At 46.6% G+C, this 24,489-nt stretch overlaps 2 protein-coding genes and 1 long non-coding RNA gene across 15 annotated transcripts in view; all 3 read right to left on the reverse strand.

Moving 5' to 3' along the window:
- The window catches only part of PPFIA1 (PTPRF interacting protein alpha 1), a 54,232-nt gene extending 48,047 nt beyond the window's left edge, over positions 1-6,185 (reverse strand). For 11 of the 13 annotated variants that reach the window (XM_064163013.1, XM_064163015.1, XM_064163014.1 and 8 more), the window contains exons 1-2: positions 4,785-6,185; positions 3,400-3,663 (exon numbers count right to left, since the gene is read on the reverse strand). In XM_064163013.1, coding sequence (XP_064019083.1) covers positions 3,400-3,663 — 264 coding nt within the window. In that variant the 5' untranslated portion in view covers positions 4,785-6,185. The remainder of the gene's footprint in view (positions 1-3,399; positions 3,664-4,784) is intronic. The other 2 variants (XM_064163002.1, XM_064163001.1) reach the window with 2 other exon arrangements.
- Positions 6,186-11,562: 5,377 nt separating this feature from the next.
- On the reverse strand, positions 11,563-18,475 carry LOC135186293 (uncharacterized). The gene is made up of 2 exons (XR_010306810.1): positions 16,118-18,475; positions 11,563-12,775 (listed from the first exon to the last, which is right to left on the reverse strand). It is a non-coding gene; the product is annotated as an uncharacterized LOC135186293 (long non-coding RNA).
- A 318-nt stretch (positions 18,476-18,793) lies between these two features.
- Positions 18,794-24,156, reverse strand: FADD (Fas associated via death domain). The gene is made up of 2 exons (XM_064163018.1): positions 23,607-24,156; positions 18,794-23,165 (listed from the first exon to the last, which is right to left on the reverse strand). Exons 1-2 carry the CDS (start codon positions 23,905-23,907, stop codon positions 22,879-22,881), a joined length of 588 nt encoding a protein of 195 aa, XP_064019088.1. The 5' UTR covers positions 23,908-24,156; the 3' UTR covers positions 18,794-22,878.
- Between the last annotated feature and the right edge of the window lie 333 nt (positions 24,157-24,489).

Genomic DNA, 24,489 nt, shown 5'->3' on the forward strand with positions numbered 1-24,489 from the left:
GGCATGATAAATTGAGGACCAAAAGCTCGGAAGTGTAAGATCAAGATGGATTCTAGTTAAGAGCATCACTGTAGCACATAATATTTGTACAACAGGTTATATGACCCTTAACGTATATTAAAATTATCATCTTGCTAAAATCTGAATTCATAAAGTGTGCTTTTACTTTTGCCAGGTGTCAGTGTCTGTAAATTAAACTGCAGTTTTTGCTACCCAAAGCAAGCATCTCATTCACAGAAACATCTATGTGAAAGTCCTACCAGAAAAACAAAGCCCAGCCTGCAATGCCTTAACAGCAAGAACCAGTCATCACTGGGACCTTGCTGACCTTAACCTCAAAGTCTAGCTCTTAGATGTAGCAGTGTCCGGCACATTTCACAGACTAACTGCTAACATTTCAGCACACAAGCCTTGAACTCTGCAGAATATGCTCCAGAAGGCATATAGAGTGCATAATTAAGTGCACTAAGACTGTAATTAGATCATAACTGAGCATGTTTACATTAAAAAGTTCCCTCCACTCTCAAAGTAAACATTTCCCTTACATTTTTTTTGTGTAAAAAAAAATCTAGGAAAAATAAAAATTAAGTTCTTGCACAGCCATTTGATCTCAAGTTCATCTCCCAAGGTCAGAGTACAGTTTGACTAGGGTAATGTGTAATAGAAGGTAACTCCCAGAAAACAAGAAGCCTTGCCAAGAATCCAGTTATGTTATCAGACAATGTCGATGTATTTCATTTCCAACTGTCCACATCAGAAAAACTTGTCAGTTTTACTCTGTGTTTACGTAACAGAGCACATCTATGTAGGAATGTTCACTCTGCACCAGACATTCGTGACACAACTCTGTACTCCAAACAGCTGCTTCAGGTTTATGTGAGCTAGAACTGCTGCCTTCACATTAGCTGCTGACCACCACACTGCAAGTACGCCAGAAAAATCTCCTTCTCTGCCACTTAAGGAGTGCAGATCACTGGTGCAGAACAAGCTGCATTTGCTTTTGCAATCTGCAAGACGTGCAAAGACAAAAGAACCAATTTGCTGTTTTGCAGCTATACACACACCAGTAGGAGCCTCCTCCTCACACATGGCATCTCGGGCAGTAAGGAATTCAGCACAGGGATGCCATGGGAAATTCGGTGTCTTCAATACATAAACAGGAGTAGCTGGAGTACAGCAGCAATCAGTTTGGCATTCCTTCTTTTGTACAGGGAGTTTCCATCGGCCACCAGAGCAGCCTAACTGGCTGATTCAGCTAAATGCCCCAAACAGGAAAAGTGTACACACGAACAATTCAGTGCTGCCTAAGTGCTCCTAAATCAGCGACGAAGACATGTCACAAGCTACATGCCAAGCCGGAGGGAGGACTAACAAACTGGTTACACAGTGACTTAGTAATTCATGCAGTTGTGTTAGTGCTTGTACCACTAAACTGACCTTCACATCCTTCTAAATTGAAAACGGCTACTATGATGAAAAGAACTTAAGGTGTACACTACTGAAGCCCTTCTTTCTGAAAACGATCTAACACGGTTGCCAGTAAATGTGAAGTTCCCATGCTTCTACCCCTCCTTGAAACACACAGCTAAACAATGGCTCATTTGAGACAGCAGTTCAAAAGAATGCTCAGCTTGAAATTATTAACAAAAAAAGGTTTGACCAGTTCCAAGTATTAAGGCCACCACAAAGCTGTCCGAGGGAACACTTAGTTTCACCCATCCAGGAACTTACACCCATAAAGCAACTGACTACTCACCACAACAAAACCTTGTCAAAGCCATGTTGTTATTTCTGAAGGTATTGAGAACAGAAAATATTTTTGACTCTTGAAAGTGCCTTCAGTGATCACCTCCCAGAGCCATGTGAGCTTAAGCACTGGTGAGGGCAGCAGTGGCACAGCTTCACACCATGCCAACAGCAATCTACAAGAAAACATACCCTGTTGTGTATTTCTGTAGGATCTCACTAAGATTTCTCTTGGTTGAACCACAGGATCTGCTTTCCTGCAGACTGCACATCAAACCCTACAGCATGGCATTCCTGAAAACAGGAATTGGGGTTGGAACTGCATTAATCTTGAAGACATGATAAAAGTTTACATGTAAGTCACTAGACTTAGGAAGGGAAGTTGAGAACTGGAAAGGGAAGAGAGGAACAGTAGAGTTTAGAGCTGGTGTGATTCCAGCGAGCCACAAATTGGATGTAGCAGACATTAACAGCATCCAGTAGTGGAGCAGGCCTGAAACGGTGGCTACAGAGAAGCCACAATTACTGCAACAAAAAAGAAAACAAAGAATGACTTCTGCCTGCAGCAAATAATTTAACAGCAAAGGGTGGAACTTCTTTCCCATTTCCATCACACCACTGTAACACAACTAGGTGAACATTACTTTCTGGTTTCTGTCCCTTACCAGCTGCCAGCACCCATTACCACAACCGAAAGTCAGCGACTACTTTGTAATGAGGGCAGTGCAAGCAGAAGGGCATAAAAGCACTGTTCTAGAGGCTATAGACAGCATCTACAGGATTTAAGGACATGTCAACATTTTGCAAAATACCAAGGATTCTTGGAATAATGTATTCAGGCATAAGACCATCATGACATCATGGACAACAACTGCCCATGCTACGGAGCACAGGGCTATCAACAGTTAATTTTCACCTGAAAGCTCCCTCTCTTTTGCCCACAACCAAACACTCTGCCAAGTGTGCAAATTTCAGCCAGGATGGACAAACCCGAAGAAGTTCCATAGTCAAAGCACCTTTCCCACCTACACAGGACTGCCACCGTAACACATCCAGCATTACAGTTTGTATGTCAGGACCCTGCAGAGGTCACTAACATTGGTACTCCATCGCTGCAACTCTCTCAGGATGACCCCACTAAAAACCCCAGCCAAATCCACTCTCCAAAAGCGACTAAATGAGTTGGCAACACACTCCAACTTCCACACTGCCACAACAACTCAGCATGGATTCATGAGGCAGCAGTCTTTAGCTGTTCAAGTTTAAGGCAAAGTCCATAATGGTACCAGAATGGTCCGCAGTAACTCTGAAGAATGGGACTCAATCGAGCAGTCAGAAACAACATCAAAGAAGTATTGGCGACAGAAGAAAGTCCATCAGGTTATGTTGAACAAAAGGCTATAAATACAACTTTGCACTCAGGCTAAGCCAAAGAAACACCAGAAACTGGGAAAGTGTGCTGGAGGGGAGAGTTGATGTTCCTTGCTTTCATACCTTTCTTACAGTCAGCAAGCATCGACAGATACTTCAGGAAAGTACCAAGACAGATCTGTCTTCACCAACATAATCTGGCTCCTGAGTAAACGAACGATACAAAAAGCCAGCAAAACACAAAGGACACAAAAGACAACCCTACTTTTAAAATGTTCATACCTGTGGAAGTGCAGTATTGAGCTGTCTCTGCAAGGAATCTCTCTCATGCCCAACTTCATGTAGCTTGCCCTGGGTCAGTGCTAGTGTCTCCTGAGTTTCTCTGAGTGTTTCCAGAAGGCGATCCCTTTCTTCCAACATGGACACCATCAACTGCTCAAAATGGGAATCAGCATCTGACTGTAATGGGGAACCTGAACCATGGCCTCCATTTCCCCCAGAGGGAATCTCTGCCTCACTGATGGTTGGCATCACCTCACACATCATCTTGAAACAAAGACAGAACAAAGACCGTAAATTCAAGTTGAACAAATTTAAACTGAGTAAGTGAAGGAATTTTGGCTACTACCCATAATGCCAACTGAGCTTTCCCAATGATAGCATCAGCAAAGGCTGACAACACCTTAGCTGTTTGCCACTGTTTCATTAAGACTGCAGAAGAAAAGGTATACAATCAATTTAATGAAGACATTACTTCTTAAAGAAACTCTTGTGACTTCTTGCAAAACCAGATTTTTACAGCTGTGTTTCAAATCATGATCTCATTTTGATGGATTTATGTTTTTGTTAGGAGCAAACTGCTGCTGAGATCTTAAAAAAACCCCAAAGACCCAGCAGGCAGCACGCCACCAAAAATCATACTTTTAAACCAGTAACTGATGACACTGCATGTTTTGAGACTCATGATCCGCTTCTTCCAATGCTTAAAACATAGAAAGATAGCATCTAAAACTGTATTGCAAGCTCATGCTGGCTGCAGAAAGCCTATGGCAGAAGTGAAGCATGTAAATTAGTGGTAAATCCAAAGAGGCCAATTCAGGACATACACACAATAAAGAGAGATAAAAAGGTAAAAAATTCATGAGGCAGTAGTAGCAGCTGTGTCTGTGGATAACAAAAGTAGAGGTAAACAAAAATAATTAAAGGGAGAGTATGAATACAGTTAGCAAAGCAAATCAGTACTGCACTACTGTTAAACTGGGAGGACTTTCAGGAGACCCTAACAGATCCTTACAAGAGGCTAAAGCATCAAGTCTTTAAACAGCACGAAAAAGCAAACAACAACAACAAAATCACCAACACAATTACTGCACACTCCCAACTGAACTACTAAGGCTTCTGAAGCTCCTCAGCCAGCCTCTCGTAGCATCAAAAACCTACAAGAACCCAAAGCAAAGCAATAATAAGTTCTCTTGGCCTTGCAGGGACCACCAAGTTTGTTCTCAGCCTTAAATTTTACTCGGATATGAATGTTTTAAGCTTATTCTGAGTCTTCCTGTGGGACGTCTCAATCCCTTGAAAGACTTGGAACAGCCTGAAGTGCTTTGTAACATTTTCATCCATGGCTACCATAAGCCCTGTATTTTCAACACCACTACGTTATTTACCTTGCTCAATCAAATGAAAAGGCTCGGAAAATAGGCCCCAGGTTTCCTGCAGCACTAATTCTTCTCTGGTTTTAGTCGGTTTTTGTTATCCTCCCAAACCTTCCGGATTGCAAGCCATCCACTCAGCTCCAGTCTAATGTCTGTTTAATTGAAACACCCCGTGCACGCGAAAACAAACAAACCTGCGAGAAAAGAGCAGACCCAGTAAAAAGCGGCAGCAGCAGCTTCAGCTAACTAGCCAAGTCCCCAGCACAGAAGAATGTAAAAACAAACCCTCTCAGCTTCCCATCCCTCTATTAGTGGCCCATTGGTCCTGCAACAGCTGGGATGGGGCAATCATGTGCTGAGGGGAAAAAACAAAAGAGGGGGAAAAAAGTAGCTTGATGCGGCGGTGCAACAAGCTTCAACAGTTCATCGCTCGTAAATTCCACTCAGGTCACGATCGCATTATTAAACAGAGTACAAACAGCATGGGAAAACGACACAAGCCTTCTCGTAAAGGATTTGGAAAAGTCTCCCTCCTTTTCTCTTGCGTTAATTCCAACGGGAGGTTCTCCTTTCAGTTTCCTGGGCTTTAGTTCAAACATTTATAATCCCACAAGCGAGGCGCTCGCAGGTATGGCTTTGGAAGGCGAGGAGAAGGAGACCTGTTGTTTCCTCCGCGTCACTCCTCCACTCGTGTCCAGTCCGGCTGGTCCCACCGACGACGCTCCGAAACCGAGATATCCGACCCAAAGAGGGTGAAAGAAACACGCTGAGAATGGAGGCAGCGCCCGGGAAGCACAGGCACGGGAGGAAGGCCCCGAAGAGAGACGGGGACACCGGTAGCTCGCCGGCAGCTCTCGCCGCTCCTCTTCCCCGCGGCAGGGCCCGACACACAAAGCTGCTGGCCGAAGAGATGGGGCTTTTCTGCTTTCCCTCCTACCTTCTGCTTCTCCCTTCACGGGAGACCGTCGGGATGGACCTCCCTCGCTCCCCGTCGGAGGCCCCGGCGGCGCCGGGAGCGTGGCCCCGCAGCCGCGGCAGCCCGCGCACAGCCAGCCCGGGCTCAGCGCAGCCTCTCAGGATCAAGCCCTGATGCGGAGGCCCCAGCCCTCCCTCCGGCCCCTACCAGACAGCGGGACTGGTTCCCCGGCGGTGGGAGGACTCGCGTCCCTCCGGGCCGGGCCCGGCTCCGCCCGCCGCCGCCTCCACGTCTGTGGTGGCCGGCGAGGGGCCGGCTGAGGCCGGGTAAGAGCCGCTGCGTCCCGTAGCGGCCCGGACCCAGCGGCGGCGCCGCGGCGTTAGAGGGCGGCAAAGGCCCTGCGTGTTCGGAGAGCCCTGATCACCACCACCGGCCCCCGACCTGCCGCCCGCCGCCGCGCCAGCCCCGAGCGCCAGCACCGAGAGCCAGCCCCGAGCGCCAGCCCCGAGCGCCAGCACCGAGAGCCAGCACCGAGAGCCAGCCCCGAGCGCCAGCCCCGAGCGCCGCCACCTCCCGCTTCTCCCGGCGGCCTCTGCGGCTCCCGCATAAATCAGCGTCGGACCCACAATGCACCGCGCGGGGAGGCTCGGCCGCTCCTGCCTCCTTCCTCAGCGGCCTGGGTCCGCGGGTTCGAGACCCACCGTGCGCCTGGGGCCGGGCTGAGACCCAGTGCGCGCCCGTTCCCTGCCCCTGCAAGCGATACTCCCGCCGCCCACGGCCGTCCGCCCGAAAGGAGGACTGCCACGGCCGCGGAGCAGAGCCGCAGGGTAGGAGGTGTGCTCACTGAGGGCTGTGCAAGCAGGCAGGGTTGGAGTAGTCACCGCGGTACGTGCCAGAGTCGCCCTGCAATCGCAGTCCTTCCTTCCCAGGACCTGCGTGTCACGGCACAGCCCTGTCAGCCCGCTCCGCCCGCACCTGCCAACAGCAGCTGTGCCCTGCCCGGATCCTTCAGCCTGCTCCCATCACCTCAGCCCACTCACAATGCCTCAATCTGTGCCCATCATCACCTCAGCCTGCTCCCAACGCGTCAATCTGTGCCCTTTACTTAAGTCTGCTGCCGTCACCTCAACCCCCTCCCATCACTCCAGCCTGCTCCTATCCCTTCGGCTTGTTCTCATCTCCTCAGCCTGCTCCCCTTGCCTCAGCTTGCCCCTCCACCTTTGACCTGTTCCCGTGGCCTTATGCTGACGCCTGTGCCCTTCACCTGCCCCCTTGTAGGGCGCATCCAAAGCTTCGGGGGACGGTGGTAAGCCGTGTGCTGAAGCTCTGCGGCTGGTAGAGGTCGGGGCGATGGCTCAAAGCCATCGAGCGGTGTAGCGAATGGCTTCGTGGCCACTACGGAGGAGCCAGTGCCTGCGCGGGTCTGCAGGCTGCAGAGAACAACTGGAGCAGCGCAGTGCCACCTGCCCCCACAGCTCACACCTCGCCCGACTGCTGCCTGAAGCCTTGCCGAGGCCGACACGGGTTCAGTTCAGCAGCGCAGGTTATGCTCCACAGGAAACTGGGTTTGGCTACTTTTTTTTCCCCTCCCCTGTGCAAGCGCTTTCCAAAACAACACATCCACATTTCCCACTCACGTTGATAGAGCTTTTCGTCCTGACTGTTCACTCTTGACCAGCTTGGCCACTTGTTGAGAAGTGAACCACAGTTAAAAAACTCTTGGTATGCACAAATCCAGTTTTCTAAGGAGGAAAATGTATTGGCAGAAGAGGAGAAATGGTATTTCCTTACCTCTCAGACTAGGATTTTAGAGTATTTTTTCCCTCCTTTTTAATGCCATGTTCAGGAAGGTAAATAAGTCAATTTTATACCACTTAAGTGATTCTTTGAAAAGCATTAGGGGGGGAAAAAAAGGAAAAAAAAGAAGAGAAAAAAACAAACAAATAATTCCTCTCATTCATATTTAAGATAAATGTATAGTAATATTTTGGAATACTAGGGTTTTTTTCACTGCTATTGTTAATTTTGCTACTTACACTGCAAGTCTAATACCAAAGTGACAGCTATGGAATAGAATAGAATCAAGCAGGTTGGAAGAGACCTCCAAACTCAGCCAGCCCAACTTAGCACCCAGCCCTGGCCAATCAACCACACCATGGCACTAAGTGCCTCATCCAGGCTTGTCTTGAACACCTCCAGGGACGGTGACTCCACCACCTCCCTGGGCAGCCCATTCCAATGCCAATCACTCTCTCTGGCAACAACTTCCTCCTAACATCCAGCCTAGACCTCCCCTGGCACAACTTTGTACAGTTTATAGATTTCATGCTTACACTTGCAGAAAAACAATCTTTTTGAAGCACAGAAAGGCAGGACCTACTCATTTAGAGGGGTGCAAAAACAGATTTTACAGACAAACTGCTAGAGGAGTCTGAAGAAATTGCTATTTTCCCCATCAGTTACCAAATGGAGACCTGCAGCTGAACTGCTGTGCCTGAACATGACGCAATTTGAAGTGAGATGTGCAGGCATCATGTTTAAAGTACACTAAGGGAAGCCACCACCAATTGATTGTGATCAGGTGTTTCTTAGGCTTCTTTAATACTAGAAAAGTGACATTTTCCCACTGCCAAAACAGAGCATGGAATTTTATCCTAGCCAACGTTTCCACGCAGCAGCTGCTTCAGTGATTCCAGAAATTGTTTCAGAAGTCGGAATTTTGTTTGTAAAGCAATGTTTTGTAAGATTGGTACCAGAACATCCTTTGGAAAAGAAATTGAAGTCACCCAAACTACACATCCCAAAGTACTTCCAAGTATCTGAGGCAATTATCCTGTTGCCACTAACTGGCAAGCAGTGAAGAGCTTCGGCACAGCGGCAGAGAGCTGAACATGAGAGCTAGCACAGGCAATGGGCTCCCAAGGCTGAGGATTTCCCTGTGGCAGGGTCATTGCAGAGCACCAAGCCTTCATTGCAGACTTGGTGTCCTTCTGACACCGACATCTGGATATTTGTTCCCTGCAAATACTTCCCACGTGTGTCAGTTGTGGTGGTGAGGGTGCTGAAGTAATGATAGGACAGTGCTTATTAATTTGTCCTCATCCTTTGGGACAAAGAGTTTGTCTGTGCTGAAACTGTTTGACCTGGCTCTGCCTACATGATGTTGCAAGCTGAGGAAGTCTTTTCAGGTCAGAATCCACACAGACAGAAAATGCCAGAAAAAGCAAAATCTTCACCTTTCATCTTGACTACTTTTGCTATACCATTTCTGTGGGTGAAGAAGACTTCATTCTAATGAGCTGTCAATAATGTGCTCAAGCAAAACCAAAACAAGGCTGAAAATAAACTGGAACTTAGGGCTGCACAAGCAAACACAATTTCACTTCAACTCATCACACATAACAAATGAGAACTAACAATGTTAGTAGAAAGAATCTGGTCCCATTGGATTGGAGTTTAACAGGAGACTTTGTGAATGTAAAAGCAAAATGTTAAACACCGTAACAGGCAGAGAATTGATACCCTTGCAATACATCAAGTCAGACTAACTTATTTCAGAGCCAGGGCATGTAGAATAAACGAAAAAGTGAACCTCAGTATTCACTGAGATCCCCAAAAGATGCCATTACGTCTTCTCTCAGTCAGGGATGAGTTGCAATGTGGTTGTTCTTTGTTTGAAACTAAGTTTTGTTTCATCCTTAAATGGTTAAAACAAACAAACAAAAATAGCCCTACCCATGACAATCATACTTCATCATGAAAGCAAAAACCTACCACACAGTTCTGAAATTGAGAACAAATATGAATCAACTCCAAGTTAGTCTTCACAGTTTGTTATCAAGGTACAGACAGATACTCTTGTGTTCAGCTTTCTTAGCTCCTTGCATCTGTATTTGGACTTCCCGTCTAAGAGGCAGGCGGGAGAAGCTGCAGGCCCTCCTCAGCCTCAAGGAGTTGTCACCTTTATCTTTGCCACCTTTAACTTGTGTATCACCATACAAGTTTCAGAGGAGAGAGGGAAATTGCAGTGGTTTGACACTCTCTGGAGAAAAGGGTTTCAGCCTCAGGTGGGAACAGGTTTCCCACAGCATATAAATGTCTGCTGTAAATAAAGGAGTCACATCTCCTCATGTATAAAGAGCCAGGCATTTATTCATGCCCCAAAGGGTGGCCTAGTCCAAGAGGAAACTTGAATCCAGCATATCCTACTTAAGGAACATGCCTCCCACATGACACACTGCAAACACCTTAATTAGGCACCTTGCTTTGCAAAGGCTACAGTGCTCAGACCATACAGCAGAATTTCTGAGGTGGCTCAAAATGACCTGAAAGGCCTGACCTAGAAACCCTCTTGCTGTCCTTTTGTGCAGTCCACCACAGCTCAAAGTGGATCAGGGCTTTAAGTGCCACAAACAGGACTGAACAGTCAGATGTTTGCACAGTGCTCTGTGTTGCACATAATGCAAAACAATAAAGCCAGAGAACCCCCAGGTTCTGCACGTACCAATAAACCTTCTCAGCATTCCTATTTATTTTGTAGTACAAGGAAAAACATTTCCTTTTCCCTTCCTCCTGGGCATGTAACCCAAAACAGGCTGTACAACATGAAGATCACTAGCAGCTCAGGTCTTTGTGACTAGAGGAGTAGGATGCCTCTTCTAGGTTCAGCGAGAGTTCTGGCTCCCTGACCACGTTATTCAGTGAGACCTAACACTGGCAGACACGTCCGGAAAAAGCCCTGCCCTTTCATCAGCTCCCATCAGCTGACAGCAAAGTACTCAGTTCAGAGACCCAGGTTAAAGATCTCTCCGCTCCGCACCTCCACACCACATGATGAAATTCAGACAAAAGCTGTTAAAAACAGGGAGGGGAGGGAAGGGGAGGGGAAAAAAAGAAAGGAAAAAAAACCCGCAAAGTAAAAAGTCAGCTTTCCTTTCCTGTCACATGATAAATTAGATCCTAATGTTTATCCAAGCTGAGCGAAACAGCAAGCTCTTCCTGCCAGCCAGCTTTGCAGGGCGAGGTGCCGGGGTCCGGCCGCGGCGAGCTGCCGGCAGTGCGGCACTGAGGACAAACACCTGCTGCCAGCCGCTCACCAGAAGGCAAAGCACCAAAGCTCTCCCCCGTCTCTTCTCGGCAGCACGGGGCTACATCCGCTGCTTTCTCTGCCTACAGAGTGCTTTGTGGGTCATTCGCACTGAGATCTCCTTTGTGAGCCTCCAAGCAGCCCTATGCCAGCACAAAACCTCCACTGAAAACAATCCAAGCTTGCCTACACATTTTTCTTCCCTTCCGAGTTGAGCCACCGGTACCTTATTTACTCCCTGTGCTTTACAGATGACTTAATGGCCTATCAGTAAAATGCACTTTGAGCTCATTTCAGGCATTTCATACCGAAATGAACAGATGAAAGAAGAGAATTTTTGCCACCAGCACTGATTATTCTTTTGTCAGTAGATGACCTGGACTATTCTGTTACTATAATGAATGTCTCCAGAGATAGCTAGACCGAAGAGACACTTTGCCTGAGGGAGAAGGAATCAGAGGGGAAAAGGCTGGAAGGTGGCCTATAGAGAAGAGGATGGTGGTAATTAATGGTTATACCCTTTTATAAAGATAAGTGCACTAGTAAATGTGTCAGCCCTTCGGCAACAGAAGCCATGACTTCTCAAAACCATGCCTTGACACAGTTCTTCCCATCGACCTGTCACTTAAACAGTGTGGGTCCACATGAGTCTAGCTTAGATCTAGGCAGCTGTCAATCAAATGGAACTGGCCGCTCCAAAATTTCAGAGGGGTTTGAGCTGGACTGCCTGCATCTGACAGGAAGGAAAATCTCCATGAGACACAGAAAACTGAAGACATGCAGAAAAGTTTTGAGAGACCAGATGAACTGCCATTATTTATTTTAATGGGAATCATACCTCTGTCCAGACCATCATTGTTTCCCATATTTAGCTGCTATTTGGTTGCTATTCCAGCAACCCAAACCATATCTACCCACTCGAGTACAAATCCTCTGAACTCAAAGAGGGTTGCAGCTTCAGTTGTGCAATTTGCAGTTCAGACTTTTTGCAGCTGTTGTGCTTTTTTTGTGTATGGATATACAGCAGCAGAAATCCCCTTGAGCTAAAAAGAATTTCTAAAGCAAAGTACAATTTATTTCTATCTGGAGTGAAATGCACCCCTGACACCCAATGCAAATGCAGTCTACACTGAGTGAGCATTCTGATTTCAGGTTTTTTGGAACTATAGTGATGGGTATTTACCTAACAGTGAAGCCAGTTCAGGGCAATAGGGCTGTGACTTATTTGGCTACACATTTTGCTAAAAAAGAATGCTTTTAGGAAAGGCCAGATTCATGTGACACAGTTATAAACAATATTGGAAGAAGAAACTGTCTGCATTCAAGAACTGTGATAATGCAGCTCCTGCCTAAGTAGAACAGGTTTGGATACATTCCACGTGGCTGACCACCTACATCATGAACCAATTTACCCTTGGCTGCCTCTGTAATCAGTGGAGCAAGAGAGCCACTCCATGGGAGTGATTCAGATCTTTGGTGTGGTCCATGAATCACTGCTCAAGATGCTTGTCTCTTCTCACTGACTGCAGAGGGAGCCTAGGGCAGCCAGGCTCCTGCCACTGGAGCTGCAGGGAGATGGCTAAGCCAGCATGAGGTGAATCTGGGCTGGCATGCTGGATACAGTGAGAAACAGCACTGTTTGTTTGTAGGACTGTGTCTGTCCATGGAAATAAGCTGTTACCAGCTTCGTTGCTTTCAAGTGAGCAGCCCAAGCTTTGCTGTCCTAATTGAAACTGGTCGTCTGGAGAGAAGTGACTGTGTTTGCAAGGCTGGAGCCTAGAGCTTCAGAACCATGGCAATCTCGCAGGACATGTGAAAAATCAATCACCAAGAAAAGAGAATTCAGTTGTGTATGCATGCACTGGCCTGTGAGTGAGCTCCACAGACACGGAGCCTTTCACCTACTCACTGCACAAGACCCCAAGAGAGGAGAGGAGAGGAGCTGGTTTCTATGCAGATCATTTTAAAATGCAGGCTTCAGCTTTTAGAATGGTTTTAGACCTGTTAAGAGAAAAAAAATATTGTATTATTTTAATAATGCATATAATGAGCCCTAAAAATAGTCTGCCTAGCATAAAAAGGATTTGCATGTGAAATAATACTGATCCTGTGAAGAGTTCAAGGGAGGGAGGGGAAAAAAAAAAGCTCTTTCTTCCCCCACTTTGCTATGCAAAGGCTCCTATCACTTCAAGTGGTTTTAGAGTAGGCACTAAGCAAAGTGGACCAGGGTTTCTGTGTGCTCAGGATCCTCTATTATTAGTCCTTCATACTGTAGTAGATAAAAGCATTTAAAAATAAAGAGAACTCAAATAGCACTTAAGGCTATTTTTCAACCTGAACGGACTAGATTTCAAGTGATTACACACCTTTCACTACACTCACATCACCTGCACGCAGTTGTATGCAGCAGTCATGGCTATGCAGATGCATGCTGAACTGAAAACACCTGTGTATGTGAAGGTAATAATACTGGTAAGGTATTTGTTCCAAAGCACATTGTGTAAGCAAGGCAAAATGATTTTTCTGTGCAAGCAGCTTCAGCTTGTAGGCAAATGAAAATGTAACTAATGCTGTTGGTGGATCACAGACTTCTGGACAGGACTTGGATGTGCTTTTACCATTCTATAATTCCCCACTGTCTTCACAGTGTTTGCTGAAAGTATTAATTTGCTAACATGAATTGGCTGAGATGCTGACTGAAAAACACCACAGCCTCAAAACGAACTCATCAAGAAAACAGCAAGAGAGAAAAAAATCTACGTCTATGGAAATCTGCAATGGCAGTAGTATGCTTTGCCAAAAAACATCTCCAGTTTCAAGGTGACCTGCTAAGGCTCAGCTGATATTGCCTGTCAATAGCTACGTTATATTAACTGCTAGCAAAGAAATTTCATTTCCCAATATTATTTTCCTGTTCTGATTAATAACAACTCTCCCTAAGCAACCAAGCCATTGCAAACTAAATTTCATCTGTGGCATTTTGAGAAGGAGGAGGTTACTAGGTCAGGAGCTGACATGGAAAATAAGTATAGGTATAAGCCACATAAAAGTAAACATTCAGCTCAGACCACCTACTCTGCCTTAAGCAGCAGAGTGACATTTAAAAGCAATCAGAGTCAGAAGAGAACCTTCATGGAAAACAGACAATGTTTCAGACAAAGCAGCTCTACTTTTGCCTGAGGAAAAATCCAGACCCTCTGGGAAGAGTGCTCAAGCCAGCGTGAAATCAATACTAAGAAGTATAATGGATACATAGTAAGTGGTGCTTCTCTTCTGCAAAATCATTGTAGTGTATTTTGAAGCTAAATACTTCCCTGCTCACCTCTGTGCCACTCTGTCCTCACCCTTCAGAAGCAGCCCTGATCCACTGAGTGAACACTGCTCTGCTGTTTGGCCATGTGCCTGTCAGCAGACAGCAGGAGAGCTGCAAGTGGTCTCATCTTTAGCTTCTGAAGAAAAGCCATGACTTTGAGCAAAAGTCCCTGCAAATCCACAAAGCCAGAGTGTGCAGCAAACAACCTGGGCAAGGGGCACAATGAGGAGAAGCCACAGTGCCTCACGGAGAAGGCAGGACACCAGCAGCATCAGGAGCTGCCCCTGCACTGCCTTGCTCACAGGAGTCATCCTGACTGCTCAACCCAAGTGGCCAATTTCTGCATCCCTTCTAGAAAAAACAACATCTATTGCTAAAAAAGAGCAAGACAAATGCAGCTTCAATAGCTACTGCTGAGCACACTTCCACTGGTAACTGATGCCACCATAATTAATTACATTAATTACAAGGTGTAACATGGCTTTCTGTGTCCCAAAGACATGGGTGCCAAGTCCCAGATGAGGCTTGGCTTTGTGTGTTCAGAAAGTCACAGCAAAAAGGCATCCCGTGGAGACAGCAGTGTTGACAGCAGAGGTAACAGTGAAAATGGACTCCCACCACACACCCCTTGAGTGGTCATTTATGAGCACAAACACCACAGTCTGTATTGCCTGCTCTAAGTTCTTCACCATGAGGCTGATGGAACACTGGAGTAGGTTGCCCAGGGAGGTAGCTGAGGCCACATCCCTAGAGATGATCAAGGTTAGGCTGGACAAGGCTTTGAGCAAGCTGCTCTAGTGGAGGATGTCCCTGCTGCCTGCAGGGGGGTTGGACTGGATGAGCTCTGGAGGTCCCCTTCCAACCCAGACCATTCTATGGCTCTGTGATTCACAGGAGCAGGTTGTGCTTCCTGACCCATCTCCATGGGTAACTCCTCTGAGTTCAGGGATCTTACAGGATTTTAAGCATGTCCTCAGTTGCTATGAAGGTCTTCATGTGTAGTCTTCTGACTCATCTGCCAACAGAAGATTTGTCCCTATGTTGTGTCAGATAAAACTCCTAGTCACTCCTGTTTTCTTTGTGTCTTTTTCTGTTTGCCTCAACGCCTTGTTCCTTTGTACAGAGGTATTTCTGGAACCTTTGGCAAAGTACAGTTCCTTAATGCTGGCAGTTATTAAATAAAGAGCCATTTACAATCTAGCTGCTGAAAACAAGATTACATGGCATGTAGCTTGCCAGAGAAAAAACTCCAAGAGCAAAAGAGATGAAAGGTAGCCCTCTCCCTGCTCTTGGTTAAGAGTCTTTATTTCTAGGAAGATGGACAAAAGCTGCAAAGGCTTTGTCGTTATCTTAAGTTAATCCTTAAATAAAGTCAAAATAACAAAGCAGCCTTTAGGAAAAGACTGAGAGCCACGTGTGAGATATAAGGGGAACAATAGTTCACAAGCTATTATTGTGAAGAGCCAGCAGAGCTGGCATTGCTCATCTGTGCTGTAACAAGCAGGGCAAACAATTTATTTCAAAGCTAAACTCCTTGTGCTTCTGAACAAAACTCACACGGAAGACCCTTTGGCCATCCCGTCTGTTTGCATTGTAGCTTGCATTTCAAAGAGTCAACAGAAATATTGACTCAGGAACAGGTTCTAGCTTGGACCTGTGAGCTGAGCTGCCACAAGCCAATTAAGCTTCTGCACAGACAGCTGGGGGAGTATTGGTCACTTCTTTCTTTCCTGTGCTATGTACAAGCAATCAGTGCTCCAAATACAGGTCAGATCCTCTTGAAAGCCAAATGAACTTAGAGCTTCTATTTGTCCCTTAAACAAGTTGAAATGACAATGCCTAAAACTTGCAGCAGTCACTAACATTGCTCCACAGAAATCCCAAGTCTAGCAAGGTGAAATTGGCTTGGCAGTTTCAGTGCATTGAACTGCTGCCCTTACCACAAAAGCCATCGAGGAACTTGGCACTGACTCGTTCTTTGTACCTTTCACCTGTAAAGCCACAGCTGGAAATCTCAGGGAGTCACCTACCTTCTGCTTCCATCCTTTAGGGGCACCACAGAAGCGCAAGCAGAATGAGAAGGAAGGACTCTTCCCTTCATTTTGGCCAGGTATAGAATTTCTAAGCTGCAATGTGCCTGTTAACTCATTTCTTTGATGTCCACAGCGGCTCCCAGCAAGAGCAGAAGGAACAGGGAAGAAAGCAAGAGAGTTAGTGTTAGAGTCACAGATTTTATACTGACCCAAAATACTAAACTGAAGGAAAATACTGAAAACGTATACTAGAGATTAAGCCAACTGTTGCATTTAAATCTCTGAGATTAAAGCAACGTCTTAAAAATCACTTTTGCTCTGCCTCTTGAAGGTGCAGCATCTGGCCCTCAGTTTGCACTTAGTGTACAGCAGTACAACACAGCTCTTTGTAGCAAAACTGGATGTGCTCCTGGAGACTGGCACAGGGATGCATTTCTTTACAGAGCTAGTTACAGCTTGCAAGAGACAGACAAATTCGATAAGCAGGCTTGAGAAACAGCCCTGTGAGGGAAGTCTTTTACTCCAGGTGACACCAAATCACTTCACTTAAGGGTGTGTGCAGGTGTGCACGCAGTGTACACACGTGCGGGGAGAGGTGTGCTGCACACACAAGCACAGCAGGGGCTGGGAGCATTCTGTGTCCAACACTTTCTTTGTTTCCCACGATAGCCTGCACAGTTTCACCAACATCACATGGCAGAGGTTTGATCCCAAGACACCTTCAAGCTGTGCAAACTGTCCTGTTCCTTGCACAAGTATTCAGCACTTACCTGCTACGTGCCCACAGGTATTCAGCTACTAAGGGTAGTGCCGGTGATACAACAAAAGCAAGTTCTGCAGCACCAGATTTTTGCTGTAAGCAGAACCATCAGATTTTTATGCCAGCCACTATCTACAGTGACAATCTGCAGGTTTAGGCACCAAATGCAGTGCTGTTTTGCTGTTGTTTTGCCATCTGCTCTGAAGGAAGGTCAGGATGTCTGGCAGCAGCAGTGGGGAAAGTTCCTGAGTCCCAGATTTAAGTGCTCAGAGGGATAGAATCTCTTATCTGTTTTCAGCCAAAATGCTGCAGAAAAGCCTGCAAATAGGGACAGCAGTTAGTTCTTAGCGAGGTTTAGGAGTGCACAAGGGAAGCGTTTTTCAGCTCCTAGAGCTCAGTTTGGCTGCATGATTAAGAGGCTTTTTTGTCTGCCTTTAATAATGCCACCTTTGTAGTACCAAATACGTGACTGAAAGGAGCTGGCAGCCTTCTTCAGTCAGCAGCTCCCCATTACTTCTCTTTGCATGGAAAACCAGGAAGCTGCCACTGCTGCTCTAACGTTTGACATGAAACGTTCCAAACGCAGGGTATTTCCTGACCAGCTTACAGGTGTCACATCAGTTCTACCCTGCCATTTTCCCCTCGCTGAAGTTGCCATATCCTGGTTGAATACAACAAAAGCCACTGGAACAGGCAATCTGAATAAAAAGGACTGATTCAAGAAATGTCCAAGTCCTCTTCCAGCCACCAGGAGAAGCAGTGCTTGTCCTCCCGCAGGCCTCCCTGCTGTAATTACTCAACATTTAATGATGTGTGTGGGGACGAGCTTGCAGCAGAGATAAGGGATGAAAGCAAGCTTGTAAAGACAAAATGGGCAAGCCTATGGGGCACTTCAAGTACTGCTTAAACGAAACTGATCTAATTTCTCCGTAATTCCTTCTCTAACTCCTCTGAGCTAGCCTGTGGGAACGTCAGACCTCACAAACCAAACTGAGCTCCCTGCAACTCAGACCGGAATAACAGGCAGCAGACTCTGCTGGTAAGGCCCCTTCTGGCAGGAGACATGGCACAGCCTATTTGAATCACTCATTATTAAATCTCCCTCTTTTGGTTCAAACTATCACCCCTCGTCCTGGCAAAATAAGCCCTGCTCAAAAGTCCACAGCCTTCCCAGACAACCTATTCCAGAGTCCCACCACCCTCACAACGAAGAACATTTTCCTCAGTTCAGGTCTAACCCTGCTCTCCCTCAACTTCAAACTATTCCCCCTTGCCCTGTCTCCAGACACCCATAGGAAAAGTCCCTCTGCAGCCTTCTTGCAAGATCCTTTCAGGCACTGGAAGGCAGCTCTAAGGTCCCCTTGAAATCTTACTTTCTCCAGGCTGCACACCCCCAGCTCCCTCAGCCTGTCCTCACAGCAGAGGTGCTCCAGCCCCTGGATCATCTTTGTGGCCTCCTCTGGACTTACTCCAGCAGCTCTGTGTCCTTCTTAATTAATGCCATTAATGACAAGAGTAGTTCTGTAGCTTGGTTTCTCTAGCAAACCTTGCTCAAGGTTTATGTGCTGACTGGTTGCACATCTGCATGCAGACATCACTTCACTTTTGTAGAATCACAGAATCAACCAGGCTGGAAGAGACCTCCAAGCTCATCCAGCCCAACCTATCCAATCAACTAGACCATGGCACTAAGTGTCTCATCCAGTCTTCTCTTGAACACTCCAGTAGCCTCCACACCCCTTTGGAGAGATTTGTGCCACAGGTAGTGTGGACACATGAGCAGCAGCTGGGTTTTAGCAGCTTTGTACAAGTCAGACCACAACAAAAGTGCTCACTTATTAAATTCTGTACACTTTTTCTGGCAGTTAATGCTCCTGCTGGGGCTGACAGGAGCAACAGAATGAAACAATGCATTTCTAATTACATTTTTAATTACAAGATGATTGCTTTACACAAAAGTTCTATAAAAACAAAGTCACATGTAAATAAAACACCCACCCCAGAAAATCCCAGTGGATGGTGACAAGGGTCCCATTTTCTCTCTAACTTCACTCAGCACAAGGCCTGCTGTGAAGGCTTGAACACCCCGAAGTAAATACAAATGCCAGTTTGCTTCCTTGTTTCTAAACCCACACTTCCCAGAACCCACTGCAGCACACCCTCTGAACTTTCACTCCTCTCAGCTCTGAACATTGCCACAGCATCTTCAGAAGCTCTTGAAGCTCCCTCCCCATCCTTCATCTCACCCCCACAATTCCTCTTTTCATAGCATACTGTTGAAACAGAGAACTGATTTCTTAATTCTACCGCTGCAGTCTTGCAGTAAAATCACTGGCAGAGAAGAGAGACAATAAATCAGTGAAGGAAAGGACCTTAGGCAAATCTTTCCCATGCTGGAATGCATTTTAAGGACGCAGGTGATCTGGGCAGGAAATGGAAAGAAAAGCACAAAGCACTTTTTTGTAATTATGGAAAAAACCAAGAGTGGCCAGAAATAGGTTCAACTGAAAAAGCAGTCAGCCCAAAGGCCTGCATGAAGAACTTCCCAAGCACCAGAAGGGCCTGGAGACGCAGCCTGTCTTGCCTGACAAGACAGTTAAATGCAGCAACTAGATCGCAGAAAGCAGCCAATTATTTTAGGAACGAAACAAAGGCTGGAGGAAGTGCAGCTGTGTGTGGGGAATGGAGAAGGAGAGCAGCGCGTTCTAATTGATACAGGCACGACAAGCAGCTCGGGTAAGGGGAAAGCTGAACTCCAGTGAACTTGTGGCTTGGTATGGTAACAACGCCTCAAACATTAATCTGTGATATAAAACTGGTAACAACCACAGGAAAGGGCAAGGACTGAAAGGGACTGTGAAAGGACATGGAAAAACAATCCTGCAAATGGAGAGCTCTGTTGGGATGATACTTTCAATGTGTTCTGACCAAAAGGAAGAGGTTTTGGTAATTCCTCACAGGCAATCTTGCAGAGTATCCCTGAGGATATCCTAACAGGGGCACTTAAGTTACTTAAATCATTCGAAGCGTTACGTGTGCCAACACCTAAGTGCCAGTCTACACACTAAAGCCTCCATCAAGTTAACTTCTGAACACATCTTCTAAACCCCTGAATGGGTTTAAAATAACCTGTCAGCTGTTTTTAATGAATTATAACCCAAACGGAGCACCTGCCAGTTAAACCAAGGGAACAGCTTAAGAGCCTTATTCACAGGCAGCCTCTCCCCTGCACACGTCGCACTCTGACTCAAGTCCAGGCTTATGAGGGCTGGCAGAGATTTCAAATTCTTGAGTTCCCTGAGTGACATCATTCAGAGGCTACTCCTGCTAGGAAACTGCAGCCTTTCAGCACTTCTGAGAAATACAGTGACAAAGCTTTTTGCTTCCTCCTTTTATAGTGCTCTGAGAAGGGCACTGCCAACATAACACCTGCTTAGCACCACTCCTTGCTTTACAAGTGCCCTTAACTTTTATCTTCCTCCAATTAGGGATCTCACCACAGACAGTAATCCCAGAACATAAACCAGATAAACTTCTGCTATTTTAAGGAAGCATTTTTAATGAAGTGTTGACAAAATTATACAATATAGAACTTTAATTCCAGTTATAAAAATACGTTCATTTGAAAAGATTGCCAACAAGATCACATGTCCTTACAAACTGCATCCTTTTCCCTTATCACTCCTCCCAATAAAAAGGCTTTTTTGCTTTGTTCACACACAATTGTTTTTTAAATCTCTAATAAAAACAGTGTTAATTAATTGGCCCTGAGGTACTGCATGGATTGATGCAGTCTAGGTCACTGCTTTCATAAGCAGTGCAACATCCACGATGGGCAGAGCCTTTAAGGAACAAGAGAGGTTTACGCTCCAAGGCAGAGAATTTCTTGTAGCTGCTGAGGCTTGGCCACAACTATCAAGGTATTTCTACTGATTCATAAAAGCATCCTGTTTATACACAGTAGACAGTGCACTCCTCATACTTCAGATAAACCCATCTGCTGTGAACCATAAGACTTCTTTTTAGTGTGTAAGAAAAACATGTCACCAGAGACTGAACTTGGAACTGCTGCAGAGCTGTTTCTTCACAACCATAACTCACTGTGCTCACTTCACTTCTACTCCACTCTGTTCACCAAGATTGCCTAGAGACATGAAGGAAAGTCTGAAGCAATCATGTTAAGTGCTGTAGAATGAAGGCTGTACCTATTAAGCAAAAACCTCCAAAATATTAGAGTTGGACGCTCATCCGGAGTCAGCAGTGTGTCTCCTACTCAAAGTCTGAAACTGAGAATCAATACGAGGTACTGGAGCAAGTACCTGCAGAACTATACCAGCCCAAATGGCAGGAGGGACCTTAAGTACTACCCAGTGCTCCTCTGCTTGGACACCGACATTGGTATTTAATATACTACCAGTAGAAAAATACTTGTGAGAAGGGCTTAAGGAGGATCCCTTAATGAAAAGATGAGTTCACATTACAGCAGTTTTCACTAATTATAATCAAGTATTGAAGTGTCATCCTCTAAATTAGAGGCACCAAGTGCAACAAGCCCCTGAAAATGAGAAATGTCAGATTTCTGCAGAGCAGTGGTCTGTTGCATACTGACACCTGGCCTTCTGAACAATAGCACCACCTCAACTGAACCTGGAAGCAGCTGAAGCTACACAGCTGCAGCAGCAGCAAAGAAGCCTCTCCTCTTCAGGTATCCATTATGTAATTGGAAGGATGATTGCAGTAACAATCCTACTCACTTCAGCACTATTTCAGAGGACTTTCCCCCCTACAGCCCTGCATGTCTTGAAGCTTGTGCAGTTTTCCCAGACTTGTTAACACAAAGGCCATCGTTCCAAGCCTGTTCCAAATTACAGCTGACAACCAAATCTGTTTGTGTTCATAAATCCTCCTTCTCTGTTGCATACAGCCACTTTAATGTCAAGGCACAGCAATGAACTAATAAAACTGCAGATAACTTAGAAGAGATACTGGATCTGGAGCAACTTCTAAAGAGAACTGTGGCAAGAGACAGCTACTTTTCACAGGCTGTCACTAAAGCAAAGTCTGTACTATTGTATTCACCCTCAGTAGCCTTTCACTCCCTCCACCAGAAGGGTTTTATTACCAAGAGCACAGGTAACTGCAGCTTACTTAGGAGGTGAGCTGCAGCTCCATCAGATATGACCAGACTGCAGTGCCAGTTATGGAATGATTTCTGGTAAACACATCTTAAATGTTTTCTTAGAGCAGTCACGGCAGTAACAAGTGACTGCTGTAAACACCTGAGAGGCACACATACTTTCTTTGATAGCTTCAGGAGGACCCTTCCTTCAGGTTGAAGGCAATTGATGCAGACATTTGATTTCAACTAGCTCATTTTCAACCTGGGCATGTATTCTGCCCTGAAAAAGCCACCACCATAGTTACTGGCCCTCTTGCACTGCAGTCTTAGGGCCTGAGGTTACAGTTGGCTTAGGAGTCTTCTACAGACAACAAACGGATTTGACAAGTTGTAGGAGGTATTATCTTATGCGACTCAAAAAGAAAAGCCAGTGCACAGCTAAGAGATTTACTCCTTCACACTAGAGTTATAACAGGTCACACATAAACAAAAATAATCCAGTCTCCCTGTGAAATGTTAGGTACAGTCGCCTCACAAGTGTCTCACAGATGCAATTGCAGAGATGCAACTAAAAAGTACCTGCAGTAAAAATCTTGTTTTCAGGTGGGTGGTAGAACAAAAATGAAAGAATCACTACAGATGGTGTTCAAGCCTTCTGAAAGAGTTAAGTCTCTTAAAGGAAGCACCGAAGTATGCAGCATTACCCAAAAGGAATTTAGGTTTATGTCAATCTTCATCTGACCACAGATCAAGCTACTTAAGTGCATCAGTTAGGGGCAGAATTGGTAACTGCAATGAGGTTTTGGTTTGAAACAGCCAAAGGCACTGTTTTACATATTGCATCCATATGTGAGACCTGGGGGTGGTTTTGCATTGATTTCACCTGGCTCCATTGCTCAGCAGCGAGAGCTTCTGTTCAACTCTGTCTGCCACCAAATTCATACTACAGCTCCGAAGAGCTGTTATCAAGTCAGCCACCTTTGCATCTCTTCCCCTCCACCTCTGCCACTCTCGCAGAGCCTGAACCAGCTGCTCACGCAAGTCCCGTGGGTTGGCTGCCACTATTCTGTCTATTTTCACGTCACACAGGTCCAGTTTCCGCATCAGCATTCTCCAGTCTCTCCCAACGTTATCACATATGACTTCCATAGCTACCTTCTGAAGACCTGAAACAGCAGAAACATACGTTAGTGATGGATTTGTTAAGAAATACGAAACAGTTCTAACAAGGTGGCTGTGGTTTTGGTGCGGGACTTTTGTTTTAAGCAAAGTGCTGCTGCACAGCACACGCTGCAAGTCACGGCACGCCCTCAAAAGCCACCAGCGATACTTACAGGCCCACGCACATACCACGATGGCCAAGTGACCATTCAACATAAAAAGGGAATACATTTCCACCCCGGAAAGCTGTTTGCAGCATATGCTGCCCTCATGGTACGCCTCCTGGGTGCAACACGGTTCTGAGCAACAGTTAGGAGCACTGAGCACTGGGCTCAGGGCAGCCGCACTCGGTGTTTGCTCCGAGTATATCCACGGTTAGAGACTGTGGTACAGATTCGCAGGGTCTGTCTGAGAAAGAAGGAATAAGCAAAATATAATCCGCTTACGTTTTTCATGTGGGTCTGGTTGATCTTCAGGAGCATTAACTTCTCCTTCATCCACGAACTGCTTTAGCTTTGAGAGCAAATCTTCTCTTTTAATGTTCCCAAGCAATTCTTCAAGAAACGCTACGTTTTCTCTCGTGATGTCGTGCTGCTCCAGAAGGATGGTGAAGAGCTCCCCGACGGTTTGCACAGACTCGAGCTTCCTTTTCCTTATTTTATCCCGGCAGAGAAACTTCATGGCAGAAAGCTCCCCGTCCGTCAGGCTCGAGGAGAAAGAGTGCAGCAGAGACAGAAACGGATCCATACTGCTGAGGCCTTCACCGCAGTCACTACCAGGTCCCGGGACGAGTCGACACAGGCCTCAGCGGAAGGGCGGTCGGAGAGCCGGCGGGGCCGCCGGGGTCGGGCTGCGGCCCGCGGTCCGCTTTCACAGAGCGACTTCCTGGGAGACCAGACAGTCTGAGGGGGCTGAGACGAGACCCGACCCGCTGCCGGCGCCGCCACGGCCGCGCAGCGCTACCCCGACCCGCTCCCCGCCGCGGCTTCGCCGGAAGTGACGTGCCGGGCGCGCTGGATCCCGCCCCGGGGCGCGGCGGCTGCGCGGGGCCCGGGAGCCCGCGGGGGCGAACCGCAGCCTCCCGCGGCGCAGAGCGCCTGCCGCGGGCGGAGCCGCGCCGGGCCCGCTGCCTCCGCCCTGGCGGGCCCTAAGTTCGGGAGACCGGCGGTTCCCCCCGTAATAGGGCATGGTTGGGCTGCCGCTGAGCGCCGATACCGACCGGGGTTACTCGTGCGGCTTTTTGCCACAAGGGGAGAGGAGAGCGGCGCAAAGATGAAAAGCTACACAGCTGTGTCTGGGTTGGGAGAGACCTTTGAGACGACTAAGACA

Source organism: Pogoniulus pusillus, chromosome 24 (assembly GCF_015220805.1).
Source record: "Pogoniulus pusillus isolate bPogPus1 chromosome 24, bPogPus1.pri, whole genome shotgun sequence".
In the NCBI taxonomy this organism is placed as follows: Eukaryota; Metazoa; Chordata; class Aves; order Piciformes; family Lybiidae; genus Pogoniulus; species Pogoniulus pusillus.